The sequence below is a fragment of the Notothenia rossii genome, assembly GCF_949606895.1.
Source record: "Notothenia rossii genome assembly, chromosome: 7".
NCBI classification, from domain to species: Eukaryota; Metazoa; Chordata; class Actinopteri; order Perciformes; family Nototheniidae; genus Notothenia; species Notothenia rossii.
This window is the reverse complement of record NC_136905.1, coordinates 18,372,508-18,387,177: the sequence shown is the minus strand read 5'-3', so window position 1 is coordinate 18,387,177 and position 14,670 is coordinate 18,372,508. Positions and strand designations below refer to the sequence as shown.

At 41.5% G+C, this 14,670-nt stretch overlaps 1 protein-coding gene across 1 annotated transcript; it reads right to left on the bottom strand.

Annotated features, from left to right (window-relative positions):
• Positions 1–72: 72 nt before the first annotated feature.
• On the bottom strand, positions 73–14,426 carry il6r (interleukin 6 receptor). Its single transcript, XM_079693449.1, has 10 exons — positions 14,176–14,426; positions 4,992–5,531; positions 4,412–4,535; positions 3,227–3,405; positions 2,971–3,137; positions 2,672–2,816; positions 1,589–1,629; positions 1,428–1,476; positions 1,004–1,109; positions 73–839 (listed from the first exon to the last, which is right to left on the bottom strand). The coding sequence occupies exons 1-10, from the start codon at positions 14,255–14,257 to the stop codon at positions 533–535; spliced, it is 1,740 nt and encodes a 579-aa protein (XP_079549575.1). The 5' UTR covers positions 14,258–14,426; the 3' UTR covers positions 73–532.
• Positions 14,427–14,670: the final 244 nt, after the last annotated feature.

The window sequence follows — 14,670 nt, the reverse complement described above, 5'->3', positions numbered from 1 at the left end:
TGTGCTTCGGTAAAATATTCCTAAACCCGTAAACAGTTCTGCAGCTGACTGAATTGATACTTGTATGCCATGACCTTTTTCCGGTCATCAGACCATATTTATTCAAAAATAAAAGAAAACAAATCCACTTTGCAATCGCTTTTAAATATCTTGTAAAAAAATATGTGGAAACTGAAAAGACATGAAGCAAGTAATATAGTCGATAAAGCTTATTAAAAGTGTTTATCAACAGAACAGGAGTTGGTCGGCTATAGAGCTTTAGAATTAGACGACATAGCCTGCTGTTTTATCAGGTCTTTCAATTGCCACAGATAAATGAGAGAGTATCTTTACTGCTCTTCATATCACAAATACAACAAATAAAAGTCTTTCAGAGGTATTCAAGGCATCAGATAGAGATAGAAAAATACTATACAAGCTGAGTTGAGTGCAACACAAGCTCCTTGGAGAACCATCAACGTTTTAAGTCCACTATCCTTTCCATAATATATCACACTGGATATGGATTTTTTATTCCCCTTTTGCCTGTTCATCAATCCCTTTGGAGAAATAAATAACTTGGGTTGTTGAAATGAAAGGCGTCTATCCTCTCCTTCAAGCACCGTTTCTCTTCTTCACTTTCTTCTTCACTTTCTTCTTCATTTTCTTCTTTACTTTCTTCTTCATTTTCTTCTTTGCTTTCTTCGATTTCGCTCGGTGGTGGTTCTTTGTTACAAGGAGGGGCAAAGGTCACCAGAGCATGTCCTTCTGGAGGTCTTTGAGTGGAGGGTGCAGGCCGTGGAGAGTCACCGTACGGGGTGCTAACACTCATACTCTTGAGTTTAGACATCAACCTATCCCTGTGTCCGAAATGGGAACAAAGAAAAGAAAAGTTAACTGAAAGGATTTGCTGAAGTTTTAAATCAAATGACTCCCATCCATTTGGGATTATTTAGCTTTTGTTATAAATGTATCCATGTTTGTTTTACAGTAGGAACAACTATTTTAAACATATATTCATTACCTGAATATGTAAAGAGCCAAAATGACCGACAAGAAAGCAAATGAACCACAGGAGATCCACAGGATATGATGTGACCTCTCGTCTCCACCTGGCACAGGTTCAGGAACTGCAGGAAAGACGGGAAGACTGTGAGAAATCCAAATGGAGATCGATAACATACATGCAAGTACGTTTGGGTGGGACTAAATGTCTGTGTATGTGAGGTAGTGTGTTGAGCCATGCTTCCTGTGGCTTGTTTCGCTGTCGTGCCTTAGTTATTATGAAGACATGGCTTCCTGTTGAAACCCAGTGGGGCACAGGGGGTTTTCAACACTAACAACATTTTAGAGTTCCCTTTCTCCCACTCTCTCTGCCCCCCTCCTCTCTTTCTCCCAAACACAATAAGCTAATTAAAACATGTTTTACATTCTGCTATATGTCTTACCATCAGACAGATCCTCATCTGCACCAGAGCCTTCAGTGTATACTGAAAACTGTTAGAGAAGGTAACATAAGAGACGGTGTGAGATACTGGAGGCAGGACAACAACTAGCATCAAAGTGTTAGGAGAGCATTAATGATCAAAAGACACATTTAGACTGTTACCGTTGTGGCAGTGAGATCCTCATACTCCACTGGCCGTTTTGCTGAGGAGAGAAACATCGATACAGATGAAATCAGAAAAACATATTGTACTGTAGAGGGTATTATTGCAGTGCATTCCCAAAAAATCAGACATATCAAATAGATACGTATGAAGGACTTCAAGTTAAAAGAAAAGAAGGATATGAGAGAATATCCCGATAAAACCTTTTCTTAAGAGGTTTCACTTCGATCGTTCAATTTCATTTAATGGGGTTTATTTAATTTGCAAAATGATTTGAAAAAGCATTTATTCTTTTAAAATAACTTCAACACTACATGTATCCAGGATCCATAATACTGCACTCAAGCTGTGTACAAAGATTTCACTTATTCAGAGGGATAAAAAAACGTGACGGAAAGAGGTGAAAGTATGTACAACTTTAAAGGAAGGAAACGGGAAGCTTTCCTCTACGGGTTGTCCTAACTTCTTTTGTTTCCAGGGAGGATCAAGTATTACTGAAGCGATAAAGGACAATGATTTAAAGGTCCACCTAATTAGCACCACTTCCATGTTTCTAAAGCAATATGTTATAATGATATCATACGTGTCCTCTAATAGAAGAGAACTAACATCCACACAATAACCTCAGTTTATACTGTAGCAGCCAGAGAGGCAAGAGAGAAAATGAACATTTAAGGTATTTGTTTGTTGTTCTTGGATCTATTTTATTTTTCTCTTCTGTGTTTATAACTAAAGCCAAGGTGACAAAGTGTAAAAAGCAGCTGGCAGGTGAGGCTGAAGTTCACCACCGCTTGTTCCAAAAAGACTTAAAGCAATCAGGTCCTCTTCTTGCAGGTGAGTTTCCACATGCACTCTTAACACAAGGTATATACAGTATATTGATATGTTGGTTGTTTTCAAAGGTGGGAAAAACGTTTTATAGAAAAATTGAACTGGGAAAGCACAAATATGAACAATTATCCTATAAAAAAAATGCTCACTTGCGTCCCAGGATTTTCCGTATCAGCTAATGGGAGGATCTAATTTTGAAATGGTTTGACTCAATGCTTTTATTCCTACAGTGGATGTGTGTGTGTGTTTACCTGTCCAGCTACTTTCATAGACGGGTGCGCTCCATTCACTCCAGTGACCATCATACTCTTCCCTAGTCCTGAGCTGTATGAGGTATTCAACACCAGGCATTGCATCCATTATAGTATATGAGTGTGTGTCCTTAATCATCTGTATCTACAAAGCCAATTACAGAAAGAAAAAAAACAGATAAATAAACAATGTCTTCACCTGAGTATTAACTAGCCAGAAGGCTAACAGTATATTGATCTACTAAACTGTAACAAGCAAACAAACAAACACACAACATATGAAAAACTCCACCATGCACCTGCCAATGATCAAAGGACTTGAGAGGTCGGTATTTGATCTCGTAGATTAGTTTATAAAAGCTGTCTTGAGACTTCCAAGAGATCGGAAGACTCCAGATGACCATCATCCTCATCTCCTGTCCCTCCTCCTGTCGGACTGACACCCCTGATGGAGGGTCGGGCTTCACTGAGGGAGCAGGAAGGAATAGAATGAGTGCTTTAATTACCCATACATTTCACCAAAAACACATATTGCGTCGACACACACAAACCTACATATGCTCAGAGGCATGAATGAAAGCAGGGAGCTGGTGGCGTTGCCTGCCATGCTTGTGACGCACAAGTAGGCCATGTAATTGCTTCTCAGCTCGTCGTCATTGTGATCCAGAGCACACCAACAGCGGGAGTGCTTAGAGGAGTATGAGCACTGCAAATGAAGAAAGGACTTTGTCGCGCTGCGAGCAAAAAATTAAAAAGAAGGAAAGAAAAAAACCAGCTTCACACACACATATAAAGGCATAAATAACACAACTTCCTGTGGTATTATGACATTTTTGTTTTGCTGTGGTTTAACATCATCCAGTGTGAAGTAATTGGTAGCTGGTAAATCTACACAGTGTAAACCTGCTTATAGTGGTTTGGAAATTCAACTTTAACCTAATTTTCATTCCATTTAGGATTTTTATTTAATTTGTTACTTCATTCAGTGCCTACTCCGAAACTCCTCAAAGCACTTTCGCTTCAACTGTTTGAACAGCAACATTTCAGCAAGCTAAGACTTTCATTATTAAGTGTCACCATTTCTGGTTAACCTTTAATCTTATTCTAATAGATTAAACAATGATACAAATTATTACTGTGGATATCACTTGAAAAGATCTCCAAGCGGGATACATTCCCAATTATTTATAGCTCGTCATATGTGTACCTGCTTACTCACCTAATGTGATCTACAGGTTAGTTCAGGGGTGTCAAACTCATATAGACAGTGGGCCAACATTTAAAAATCGGTACTAGTCGAGGGCCGGACTGGTTCAATGTTTATTGCAAAACTTATTGAAATTAATTATTGCACATATTAAACCTGGAACTAACAAGCTTAAATAATTGCCTATAAAAACAACATTAAACATTAAATAAATGAAAAATCAGTTGCATGAATTCCTTTCTTTTCCGGAGTCATTTCTTATGATTACATTTTTCATTGTCGCATTGTTTTCATTGTTGCAAGAAAAAAAGTGTAAGAAGGAAACATCCATTTAAACTCAGTTTGCTGCTATGATGCTAGTTCAAGCCAGATACTTGGCATCTAATCTTGGACCACCATGGGCCGGATTTGGCCCGCTGGCCTTGAGTTTGACATGTATGAGTTAGGTGATACAGGGTCTAAATATAAACTTTACTATTTTCTAACACATGTACAAGTTATTCAATATGAAATTATACTGTAAGTTTATTTACCTTTTACTGAGGAAGAGGGAGCAGTTAGGGAAGATAGTGAAGGGCTTCTGAGGGGCCCACTCACAGCGAATCTTACTGCTGGGGGACTTTTTGTAGCACGACAGCTGGGGGGTCTCTGGAGGATCTAACAGAAGAGGGGCAATGATATTGTACATTATTCAAGTCATTCAGTCAGTTCATTGTTTCCTAATTATATGTTCATCGAAAATATGGTTAATCCCCTCATCTGCTGGTACGCTAATACTATTTCTGCTCAGCTAGAATGAATAATTCCCAGAGTCCAACATTAGACTTGTGTAAAACCAACAAGCAAAAGCAAAAAAGTACCCATCAAAAGGGAAAATAAAAAGAGAACCAAAACCAAAAACCTATTTAAAGATGTTTTAAATAATTGACCTTACATCCTTATGCAGAAAGTATGCCATGTTGCAATGTCTTACTCACACTGTATTGTGTATAGAAAACCGCCACTAAGGTTAAACTTTTTGTTTTGTGTTTTCTCAATTAAGACAAATGGAAGGGTAAATTTGGCATGGATAAAATTGACACTCATTACAGCTTCATTGACGTTGTGACCCACCTGCGACCTTGACCTTTAGGGAGAACCTCTCTCTGCCTCTGTGGTAACACGTGAACCTGCCGGAGTCGGACAGTCTCACTGAGGACAGAGACAGTGAAGACCCTCTCCTCTCAAAGCTGATTTCACCCCAGTCCCTGTCTCCCTTTCCCACGATCCTCCCATTCCACTTCCAGTGTAGCCTCGGCTTTATGCTCCTTGTTACTCTGCTCCCATCCTCACCTTCCTCCTCCTCATAATCTCCAGTCTCCCAGACCGTGGGAGTGCTCGGAGAAGTTGTGTAAGCTGTTGCTGAATGTTTGAGACTCTTGCTTTCTCCTGCCTCAGTCGTGTTAGAGTGGTATCCTTCACCCACAGTATTCTCCACAGTAGGTTTGGCACTTTTCATCAAAGCTTCAATGTTCCTTATATTGTTAACAGAGGTTCGATTTTCATCAGAAGAACTCCCTCCTCTGACCTTTACTCCATCCGCCTCCACATGACCGCTGCAGCTCAAAACCAAGTTACTGCCTGGAGATAAAACCAACACACCAGGGGGAGGGTCTGCAAAAAAAAAAAAAAAAACACGATTACAGAGCTAATATAAACTATGTGTGCTGGCTGTCTTGAATTGTGAATGGCTGAACTCGCTTAACGGAAGCCCTGAGAGGCAAATGCGAAAAATGAAACCATCGTTTTTCCTTAAGTCTAATAAAAATTATTTTGAGACTTCAGAGCAGGGGGGAAATGTTTGGCCAGGACAATCTAAATTTGAGGAAAGAACATTTGCAGGGTACTTTTTTCCTGTGTGTTATTGTAATACAAATTTTAGCCAAAAGAGGCTAAAGTGCTCATCAGTAAGATTCACACATGCCTTGTATAGTGTGAAACCAGTCCGAGACCTCTTAAGTGAACTAAACAACCGGACTCTGGTCCGCTAAAATAGGTGGTTTCGGAGCGCTTGCTTGCGAAGTCTGGAGCGGTTCATTGCTGTTGTGAACCGGTGTGAACGCAGTCCGCACAAGAACGTGGATATCTTCAAAAATCTTTAACGAAAGAGTCTTTCAAGACATCCGTGGTTGTTTAGTTAAAGAGTGAAGCAGAATGAAGTGTTGAACAGTGTCGTGTAAAGTAAAGATTCTCCGTCAGCTACATAAAAGTAAGAACACCTGTCGTCGGTGAAACGCCCCTCCTTACTGCAGAACGTCTCTCATTGTATGTGTTATAATGTTTTTTAACGGACGTTGTCTGATTATATAATCATATGCGCGGGCCGCGAGATTCTGTTGATCTCCAGATTAACAGCAGCATGAGAATAACCTGCTGAAAGTACCGGTGCTCCATGGCGGAGGCTCCGGTAGAAATTGCCGGGATTTGCGTTTTTACCCCCTTAATGTCTGACCAATGGTTGAACAGCATTTCCGTGCACATGACTTGTGTTTAAAGTGTTTAGTCCGTTTGAGTTTTGCTCGTGTGAACGCAAACCGAACCTTCTGAAAAATGAAACAATGTAAACTGTCGTCTGGTGCGCATCAGAAAACGGACTATTAGGTGTGAATCTTTATATATACAGTCTATGGTGTGAATGCACCCTAACAGAGTGCATGAATATGGGCTCAGGACAGTCTCATACACACATGCACACAGAAGGATTCACACTTGTATTTCATGATCCGCAAAAGGATTACACTTGTATTTCCGGATCCACACTTGTGTTTTTCAATGCACACACAAATGGGTTCCGTTTCATATACATGTAAATACAATCAAAATACAGAAACAAGTTTTACATTTTGATCCTCACATATTTATTTTCCGTTTAAAACCTCTGAACCTGCAAACACAAACCGCTTTCTGTGCATGGATCGCTGTGCATTCGTGTGTGGGTCTTTTGAGACTCCCCTGACGGTCAGCCGATTCGTACTTGTAATTGTTTCTATCTATAGCCAATCAGATGTCTCCTCAATTCTAATCCAATCACATGAGCGCGCCCTGCACGAGGGTAGATTTCTTGCGTTCATGACGTAGCGCTTCATGTACGCATTTTGCGCAGTCCGGAGCTGACAGGTCCATGGAGCCTGCCTGCAGGCGCTAATCTCAGGACACCTTCAGGCTGCAGTCGAATAGTCCATTTAGTTTAGGAACCTTCCTAACGGAGTGAAATTACCCGGAAGTCCCTCAGTGGCAGCCATGATAAGTGCCGTTCGAATCCTCTAGATCAGGGGTCTCGGACTCAATTTACCTGTTGGCCGCTGGACGTAGAGTCTGGGCAAGTCTGGGCCGCTTCAAGTATTCCGCAAAACATTTATTAAAAAATACAACATTAACAGTTCTTCAACATCTTCTTAACATGAACTGTTCTTCACAACTATGTACAGTTGCTCTTTCTTGCCTACTCCTTGCTGGTAGAGACCTGGCAGCGCTTCCTCTCACACAGCTGAGCCACATTTGGTTTGAGGGAGGAAGCAGTTGAAACCCTCAGTATGGCTTGAAGATGTGCATCTGTAAGTCTGGACCTGTACTTTGACTTATTGAAGTTCATGGTGGAGAAGAGCTGTTCACACATATATGTGCTCCCAAAAAGGCACATGGTCTGCTTGAACATCCTGGAAATCTCAGGGAAGGAGGGGGCAATTCTCTCATGAACTGTCCAAGCTTGTCTGCTTTCCCATTCACTTCCCTGAACTTGGCTTTGAGCTCAGAATTGCACTGCAGGTCGATGAGCTCCATTTGAAGCACACCAGGGGCATTTTCCACATCAAAGGAGAAGGGGTCTGCAAACATTTGGAAAGTGGCTCTGTGTGTCTTGAAGTCTGCAAACCGCTGATCGAATTCCTCCTGTAGCTTCACAATGGCATCAATATACTTCTCACCACTGAATGCTGTGCCCCTGTCCATGAGAGCCTTGCATGCTGGGAAATGGCAGAGGTTTTTCTGAGGGAGCTGGGCTTTCCATAACATCAGTTTTGTAGAGAATGCTCTGACATTGTCTTATGCTGCACTAACAAGCTGGCCCTGGCCCTGCAACTTCTTATTCAGAGCATTCAGCTCCTGCGGGATGTCAACAAGAAAAGCTAAGTCCATGAGCCATTTGGGATCACTCTGCTCGGGAACAGCCATCCCACCCTTCTCCAGCATGAATACTTTCAGTTCTGTTCTCAACTCAAAAAACCTCTTCAGGACGTTACCCCTGCTTAGCCAACGTACCTCTGTGAAGTAGAGCACATCCTCATATTCTGACTCAATTTCCTCCAAAAAAGCACGGAACTGGCGGTGCTTTAAGCCCCTGGATCTGATATGGTTGATGCATTTCACAACGACAGACATCACATTGTCAAACTTCAAGCATTTGCTGCAAAGGGCCTGCTGATGGATAAGGCAGTGCAGAGCAATAGCCTCCTCCACACCCTCCTCCTCCAGTTTTCTTTGAACAAGTGCCAACAGCCCGTTTTTTCTCCCTGTCATTGATGGCGCTCCGTCCGTCGTAATTCCAACAAACCTCTTCCATGGCAGACCGATATCCGCAATGGCATCACACAGTTGCTGAAATATCTCCTGAGCGGTGGTCTAGCCATGCATTGGTTTCACTGTAAGCAACTCCTCTGTCACTTCAAAATTGTCATCAACACCACGGACATACATTGCGAGCTGAGCGGTGTCAGTGATGTCTGTGCTCTCATCAAGAGCCACAGAGTATGCACGGAAAAGTTTGGCTTTGTCACACAGCTGTTCATATATGTCACTTGATAAGTCAGAAATGCGCTCTGCCACTGTGTTAGCTGACAGGCTGATGTTGTTGAACTGACCCTTCTTTTCCGGACAGACTATACTTGCAGCCTGCAACATGCATTTTTTTACAAACTGGCCTTCCGTAAACGGCTTTCCCGCCGTAGCAATCATCTCACTCACCACATAGCTAGCTTCGACTGCTAAATCAGCCTCATTGCTTCCTTTCTTGAAGAGATTTAGTTGCTTCCATATAATTTTTTTTTAGCTCTGTGACTTTTTTCTCTCTCTCATCTCCCTGGTATTTTGCATACTCTGCATGTTTAGTTGAGTAGTGACGTTTGACGTTATACTCTTTGTATACAGCGATTTTCTCTGTGCATATAAGGCACGTTGCGTTTCCCCTGTACTCAACAAAAAAAAATTCATTCTCCCACTTCTCCTGAGATGTTCTGTGGTCATCATCGATTTTTCTTTCCCCTGAAAGTTTTGATGAAGACATGGCGATATATTTTGCTTCCACTCTGTGTCGCTTTTGGATCACTCTGGATTGATTCCGCTGCGCGCATTTGATTGACGTGTGGCGGAGTTCCCTCGGAGGGGGGAGGGGCGAGGGAACTCTGCGCAGCAGTTCCCTGCCAGGAGCAGCAGCAGCAGCAGCAGCGGAAAAAAAAAGTTGGAAATATAAAGCGCAAACGTAAACGCGCGGGCCAGATTAACACTATTACATGATATCAACAAAGGGGCCATGAGAAACTGTCTCGCGGGCCACGTCTGGCCCGCGGGCCTGGAGTCTGAGACACCTGCTCTAGATGAATGATAGGAAAAGAGATTTCAAACTTCCTTTAGTTTAGAAACCACTGGACCTCCCTAACCGAAAGGAGAGGAGAAAATGCTGCCCCACAATGCCTTGCAGCCGCAGCATTTGACGTCACACAACAGTCGGCCGTTCACGGACACAAACGATTATGACGGAGAAATTATATCATGAAAGTCACGGTGCTTATTAAGAATTTAAAACGTATGTGGTAAATTGCCAAAGTGCTTCTTTTTTTTTTTTTTTAACGTTCATCAGTATTATAATCAAAAAGAGAAATATGAACTTTAGTTTTTACTGAAATGATCAAATAAAGTCAACATTTCACTGAGCTGTGTGGGGTTTGTTCAACTTTTAAAAGATGTTTGAATGGTGATATAGGTGTTAAAGACTAACGTTTATAATAAATACATTTGTATTGATTTTAAGATCTTTTCATAGCTCATACAATCATACGTATTGGGATCATTTGTATTAATGTGGACTGGAGGGAGAGGGTGATGAGCATAAGTTTCACTTTTTTATTTCAATTCCAACTTTGGTCATGAAGAATATGTTTCTCTGTTGTTCATAAAGCATAAAGCAACAGCATCAGAGCACGGTGCAGTCTCTAGATGAGTCCGTCGTTCTTATTATACATCCATGTTGCAGTCCGCTGTATAGAAAACTGTAGTTTCCATAGTTTCCGCACAGCAGCAGACGCACAAAATGACGTCCGCTGGCGCATCATAAACACGTCAGATAGTGAAAGTGCATTAGGATTCTCTAAAGTACCGCAGTCTCTTCTCCTAAATCCTTTTGAATTCTCCTATCCACTAGCCCTTAACCCCGTGACGTTTCACTCAGAGGTCAAGGAATAGGAGATAGGGTTAGAACTTAGGAGCTGATTTTTAAACTATCCGAACGCAACCCCACTCTCAGTACATTGCCACTTTCCGAACAGGACATGCACGCAAATACAAGCCTTTATATTATGAAGTAGACCCTCCAGAAAAACGCGATTCTGCGATCGCGAAATTGACCACATAATCAGCAAAATGGCACAGATTTTCCAAAGGCCGCACATTTATCAAAAGGCCGCATAATCCCCGCATTTTTCCACAAAAAGTTGAGAAGAAAAAAAGTTAACTCGTCTTGACGTGAAGTAGTGATGATGATGACGTGACGTCATCAGCTCGCGCATCACAGAAGGTAAACAACACCGTAGAGTGAACGTGTGGAACTCACACGAGAGAGAAAACACCAAGGTGAAAAAATCTGATCCATCTCATTTACCGACGAACATTTCTGCTAAAGACCGGGCAAAGCAGTACCCCGATGTCTTTCACGAAAGTGGGGGGAAACTATTCTGCACCCCTCGCAACTGTGTGTTGGAGCATACGTCTTAGAGAAAGTCGACGGCGACGACCCACTTTGATTCATTCAAACATTCGAAAATGCTTTCTGCTGCTGCGGACAAGAAAGCCAAACAACTCACGTTCACCGAGGCATCAACCTCCAAAACCCTTTCGAGGGCTACAAGAATAGTACCCTACAAGATTGAAGCTGGTCAGATAACGAACGACTAAATGAAAACAGAATGAGGTGGAGAAGTGTGTGTGTGTGTGTGTGTGTGTGTGTGTGTGTGTGTGTGTGTGTGTGTGTGTGTGTGGGGGGGTGTGTGTGTGTGTGTGTGTGTGTGTGTGTGTGTGTGTGTGTGTGTGTGTGTGTGTGTGTGTGTGTGTGTGTGTGTGTGTGTGTGTGTGTGTGTGTAAGAGAGAGAGAGCGAGAGAGAGAGTGTGTGATTAAAATAGCCCCATTGCTTTCACAATAGATAAACATTGAATGTGTTTAATTGAATAGGAAAGGGGTTTAACGTTAGTGGCAGGTTGTGTGTGAGAGAGAATAAATAAGACAGCCCAATATTTAAAAAAAAATCTATTCTTTTTCGCAACTTTCCGCATATTTCACAACTTCCCGCAATTTCACCGCATAAAATCACATAAAAACCCTGCATGTTTAATTGCATAATCAAGGATTTTAGCCCGCATAATCAAGAATTTTAGCCCGCATAATCAAGGATTTTTGCCCGCGTTTTTCTGGAGGGTCTAATTGAGGTACATCGCCATTTTCCGAACCATTGATGAATGCTTGTGAACACAAAAACGGCAGGCAAAACCGTTTTAAATGTGTGTTTCCTGTATGGCGAATACAGCTGCTTTATTTATGTCTGTATGAAGTTGTTGTGAGTGTGGAGGGAGCAGCTACAGGTTAGCTTAGCCTAATCGATCAGTGCACTACGAAGCCAGTGCTAGACAGTGAACTGTCAACGGGGGGAGCCCCGCCGGTCATTATCGGCCGATATTCACTCTTAATAGTTTGATCGGTGCTCTCTATAAAGGTCGATCAGGAGAGCTGGAACTGATCGATATGGACATAAACGCAAGTGAAGTATAACCGGACGCGAGAGAGATCAGATCAGCTGCTGAGTCTGACGGAGACACGCAGCTGCATGATCACCTGATGCTCCGCCCTCTGTTTAGCGAGCTGACCGGACAGCACAAAATGGGTACATGAATCGCTACGTCATGAACGCAATAAATCATACCCTCGTGGGGGCGCGCTCATGTGATTGGCTTAGAATTTAGGAAACATCTGAGTGGCTATAGATAGAAAAATTACACGAATCGGCTGACCGTCAGGGGAGTCTCAAAAAACCCACACACGAATGCACAGCGATTGATGCACAGAAAGCGGTTTGTGTTTGCAGGTTCAGGGGATTTCAACGGAAAATAAATATGTGAGGATCAAAAATACATCTGTAAAACTTTTTTCTGTGTTTGGATTTTATTTACATGTATATGAAACGGAACACATTTTTGTGTGCATTGAAAAACACAAGTGTGGATCAGGAAATACAAGTGTGAATCATTTTGCGGATCATGAAATACAAGTGTGAATCCTTCTGTGTGCATGTGTGTATTATGAGACTGTTCTGAGCCCATACATGGAGCAATGAAAACTATTTGTATACCTGTGCCTCAGCTATTAACAAAGAAGAGAAAATCATTTGGATCCGTCTTAAAAATAGATTTGCAGATTTCGCCTCTAAGGGCTTCCTTAATCTTTTGCACATAAAAAAAGTGCTTCTGCCATGAGTATTGGTCGGCACAGCAAAGATATGATGCATTGTTGCATAACCAAAACTACCAACTCCTTTTGAACTTCCTCTTTTAAAGGGTCTTTTCTTTATGGTTTCTTTTTCTGTCCCTGATCATGTATCGGGTCATATCTCACATTTACATCTCTGACATCCCCTAAATATGCAGATTTTGTGATTGCTCTCAAACTCAGTCATTTGCTCCTTCAGAAAGGCTATGCTGTATCTGTGTGTGTAAAGCCTCCAGATTGAACTCGACTGCAGTGTTTAGCAACTCATTCTCTTTGTTTTCTCTGACCTTTGTGAAAGTGTGTGTGTTGAGAGGTGGAGGAGTTAGGTAAGTCTGGGGTACCCTGTACATTTCTCATCACGTAGGTAACTAATGTTAAGACACACTAGGTTAGCGGATTGTTGCCACCCCTGTATTCTGTTTTGTCCAATTCTGAGTAGTTTAGTTATTGAGGGTTTTTGTTTGAGTTTTGGTTTCAAAGGATAGATGTAGAGATAGGTCTGGTTTTCTTATCCTTGTTTCTTTTGTTTGGCACAATCTCTTTTGACTCCTCCTCCTCCTCCTCACACACAGAGTATTTCTGTTCAATTTCTGTTCAGTTCAAGGGTTACAAGAAATAAACCTTTTGTCAACCTTTACGCTGACTCCCTCATTTTTATTGGTTGTAGTGTGTTATTGTCTCCAGGTCCCCAATACCTTAGTGGGGACATAACACAAATACGAGAGTAGTTCATTGGCCTCTTGTCCTTTACTCTGATTTGTTTGCCTTTTGCCTGTAAATCAGATATTTTAGAATAGAAGCTTACAGACAAGGCAGAAAAGCAAATTCACTAATGTATAAGTAGTGTTTAGGTTTATATATTCAGACTATAACATTGAATTTGCCTGATCAGCAATTAGGATCATTTGAGTGAAGATATGTTTAAAAAAAGTTAAACCAACTCCCCTCCTTCCTCCAGTTTGAGTGCAGCTTAACAAACACAACCAAGGTTGTGAAAGCACATTTATAGTGCAGGTAGGTGTGCAGAGTGTTGGCAGCACAATTATTGGTACATGCTGCTAATAGAGTTATTCCCTGAATTTAGAAAAAAAAACTTCTGAAGAAAACTAAAACGTATTAATAAGTCTAAAACAAGGAAGAGTAGTGTAGATTGAATGATTTATAAATATGTTCATGTTCTGTGATCTGAAATCGACCTGTCGAATAAATAAAACGTTTGCTAATCTGCACTTTATGCTCAAGCGAAATCAAAGCAGGCTACTACAGAGTTCAGTTTAATCTGTCTAATCTTATCAAAATCAAATCAACACATAATGACAGTCTCAAGAGCTCCTGTGGGTTACATTGATGTAAGCAAACAAAAACACACAAACATTGTTTTCAACACTAAAAAGGTTAATTAGTGAGTTAGTAAAATGTTCCACTTTTCAAAGTATTTACCACAGTGTTTTTGACGTCCCGCCGATACCGTACAACATGTTTTTTTGGCTGTATAAAGGAAATCTGGTAGCTTACCTTTTTTGGGACAGGTCCCGTCGAAGATACCGTGGACCGGTGTGGCGCACAGGGCACACAGTAAAGGGAGAAAAATCCGCATTTTTGCGCACAAGTCTCCCTTCACCGAGTCCTCACACCATCACTCACAAGCATCGGAGACCGTTGTGACTCCCATCTAACTTCACAAGATCAACATCTGACGGTCCTCCTCTGGCTTCTCAAAGCAGTTACCGGCCGCCTCTGGTTTCAGCAGTCCGCTGTCAGTAAGATCCGTTATTGTGAAATCCCAGCTCTCTTCCCCTTGTTCAGCCTGTTGCACAGAGGAAATCCTCCTGAGTGTCAAAAATAAAACCCCAATGAAAGCTGAATATAGCCCTGCTATTATAATATTCATACTCAAGTGGTAATCAGTGTTTTTTTTTAAATTCTTTTTTTATAAAACACTTTCTTCTAATTCTAATCAACAGACTATATTGTTTACGTTTTTTACAGTCATGAAAATGTTGCATTTTT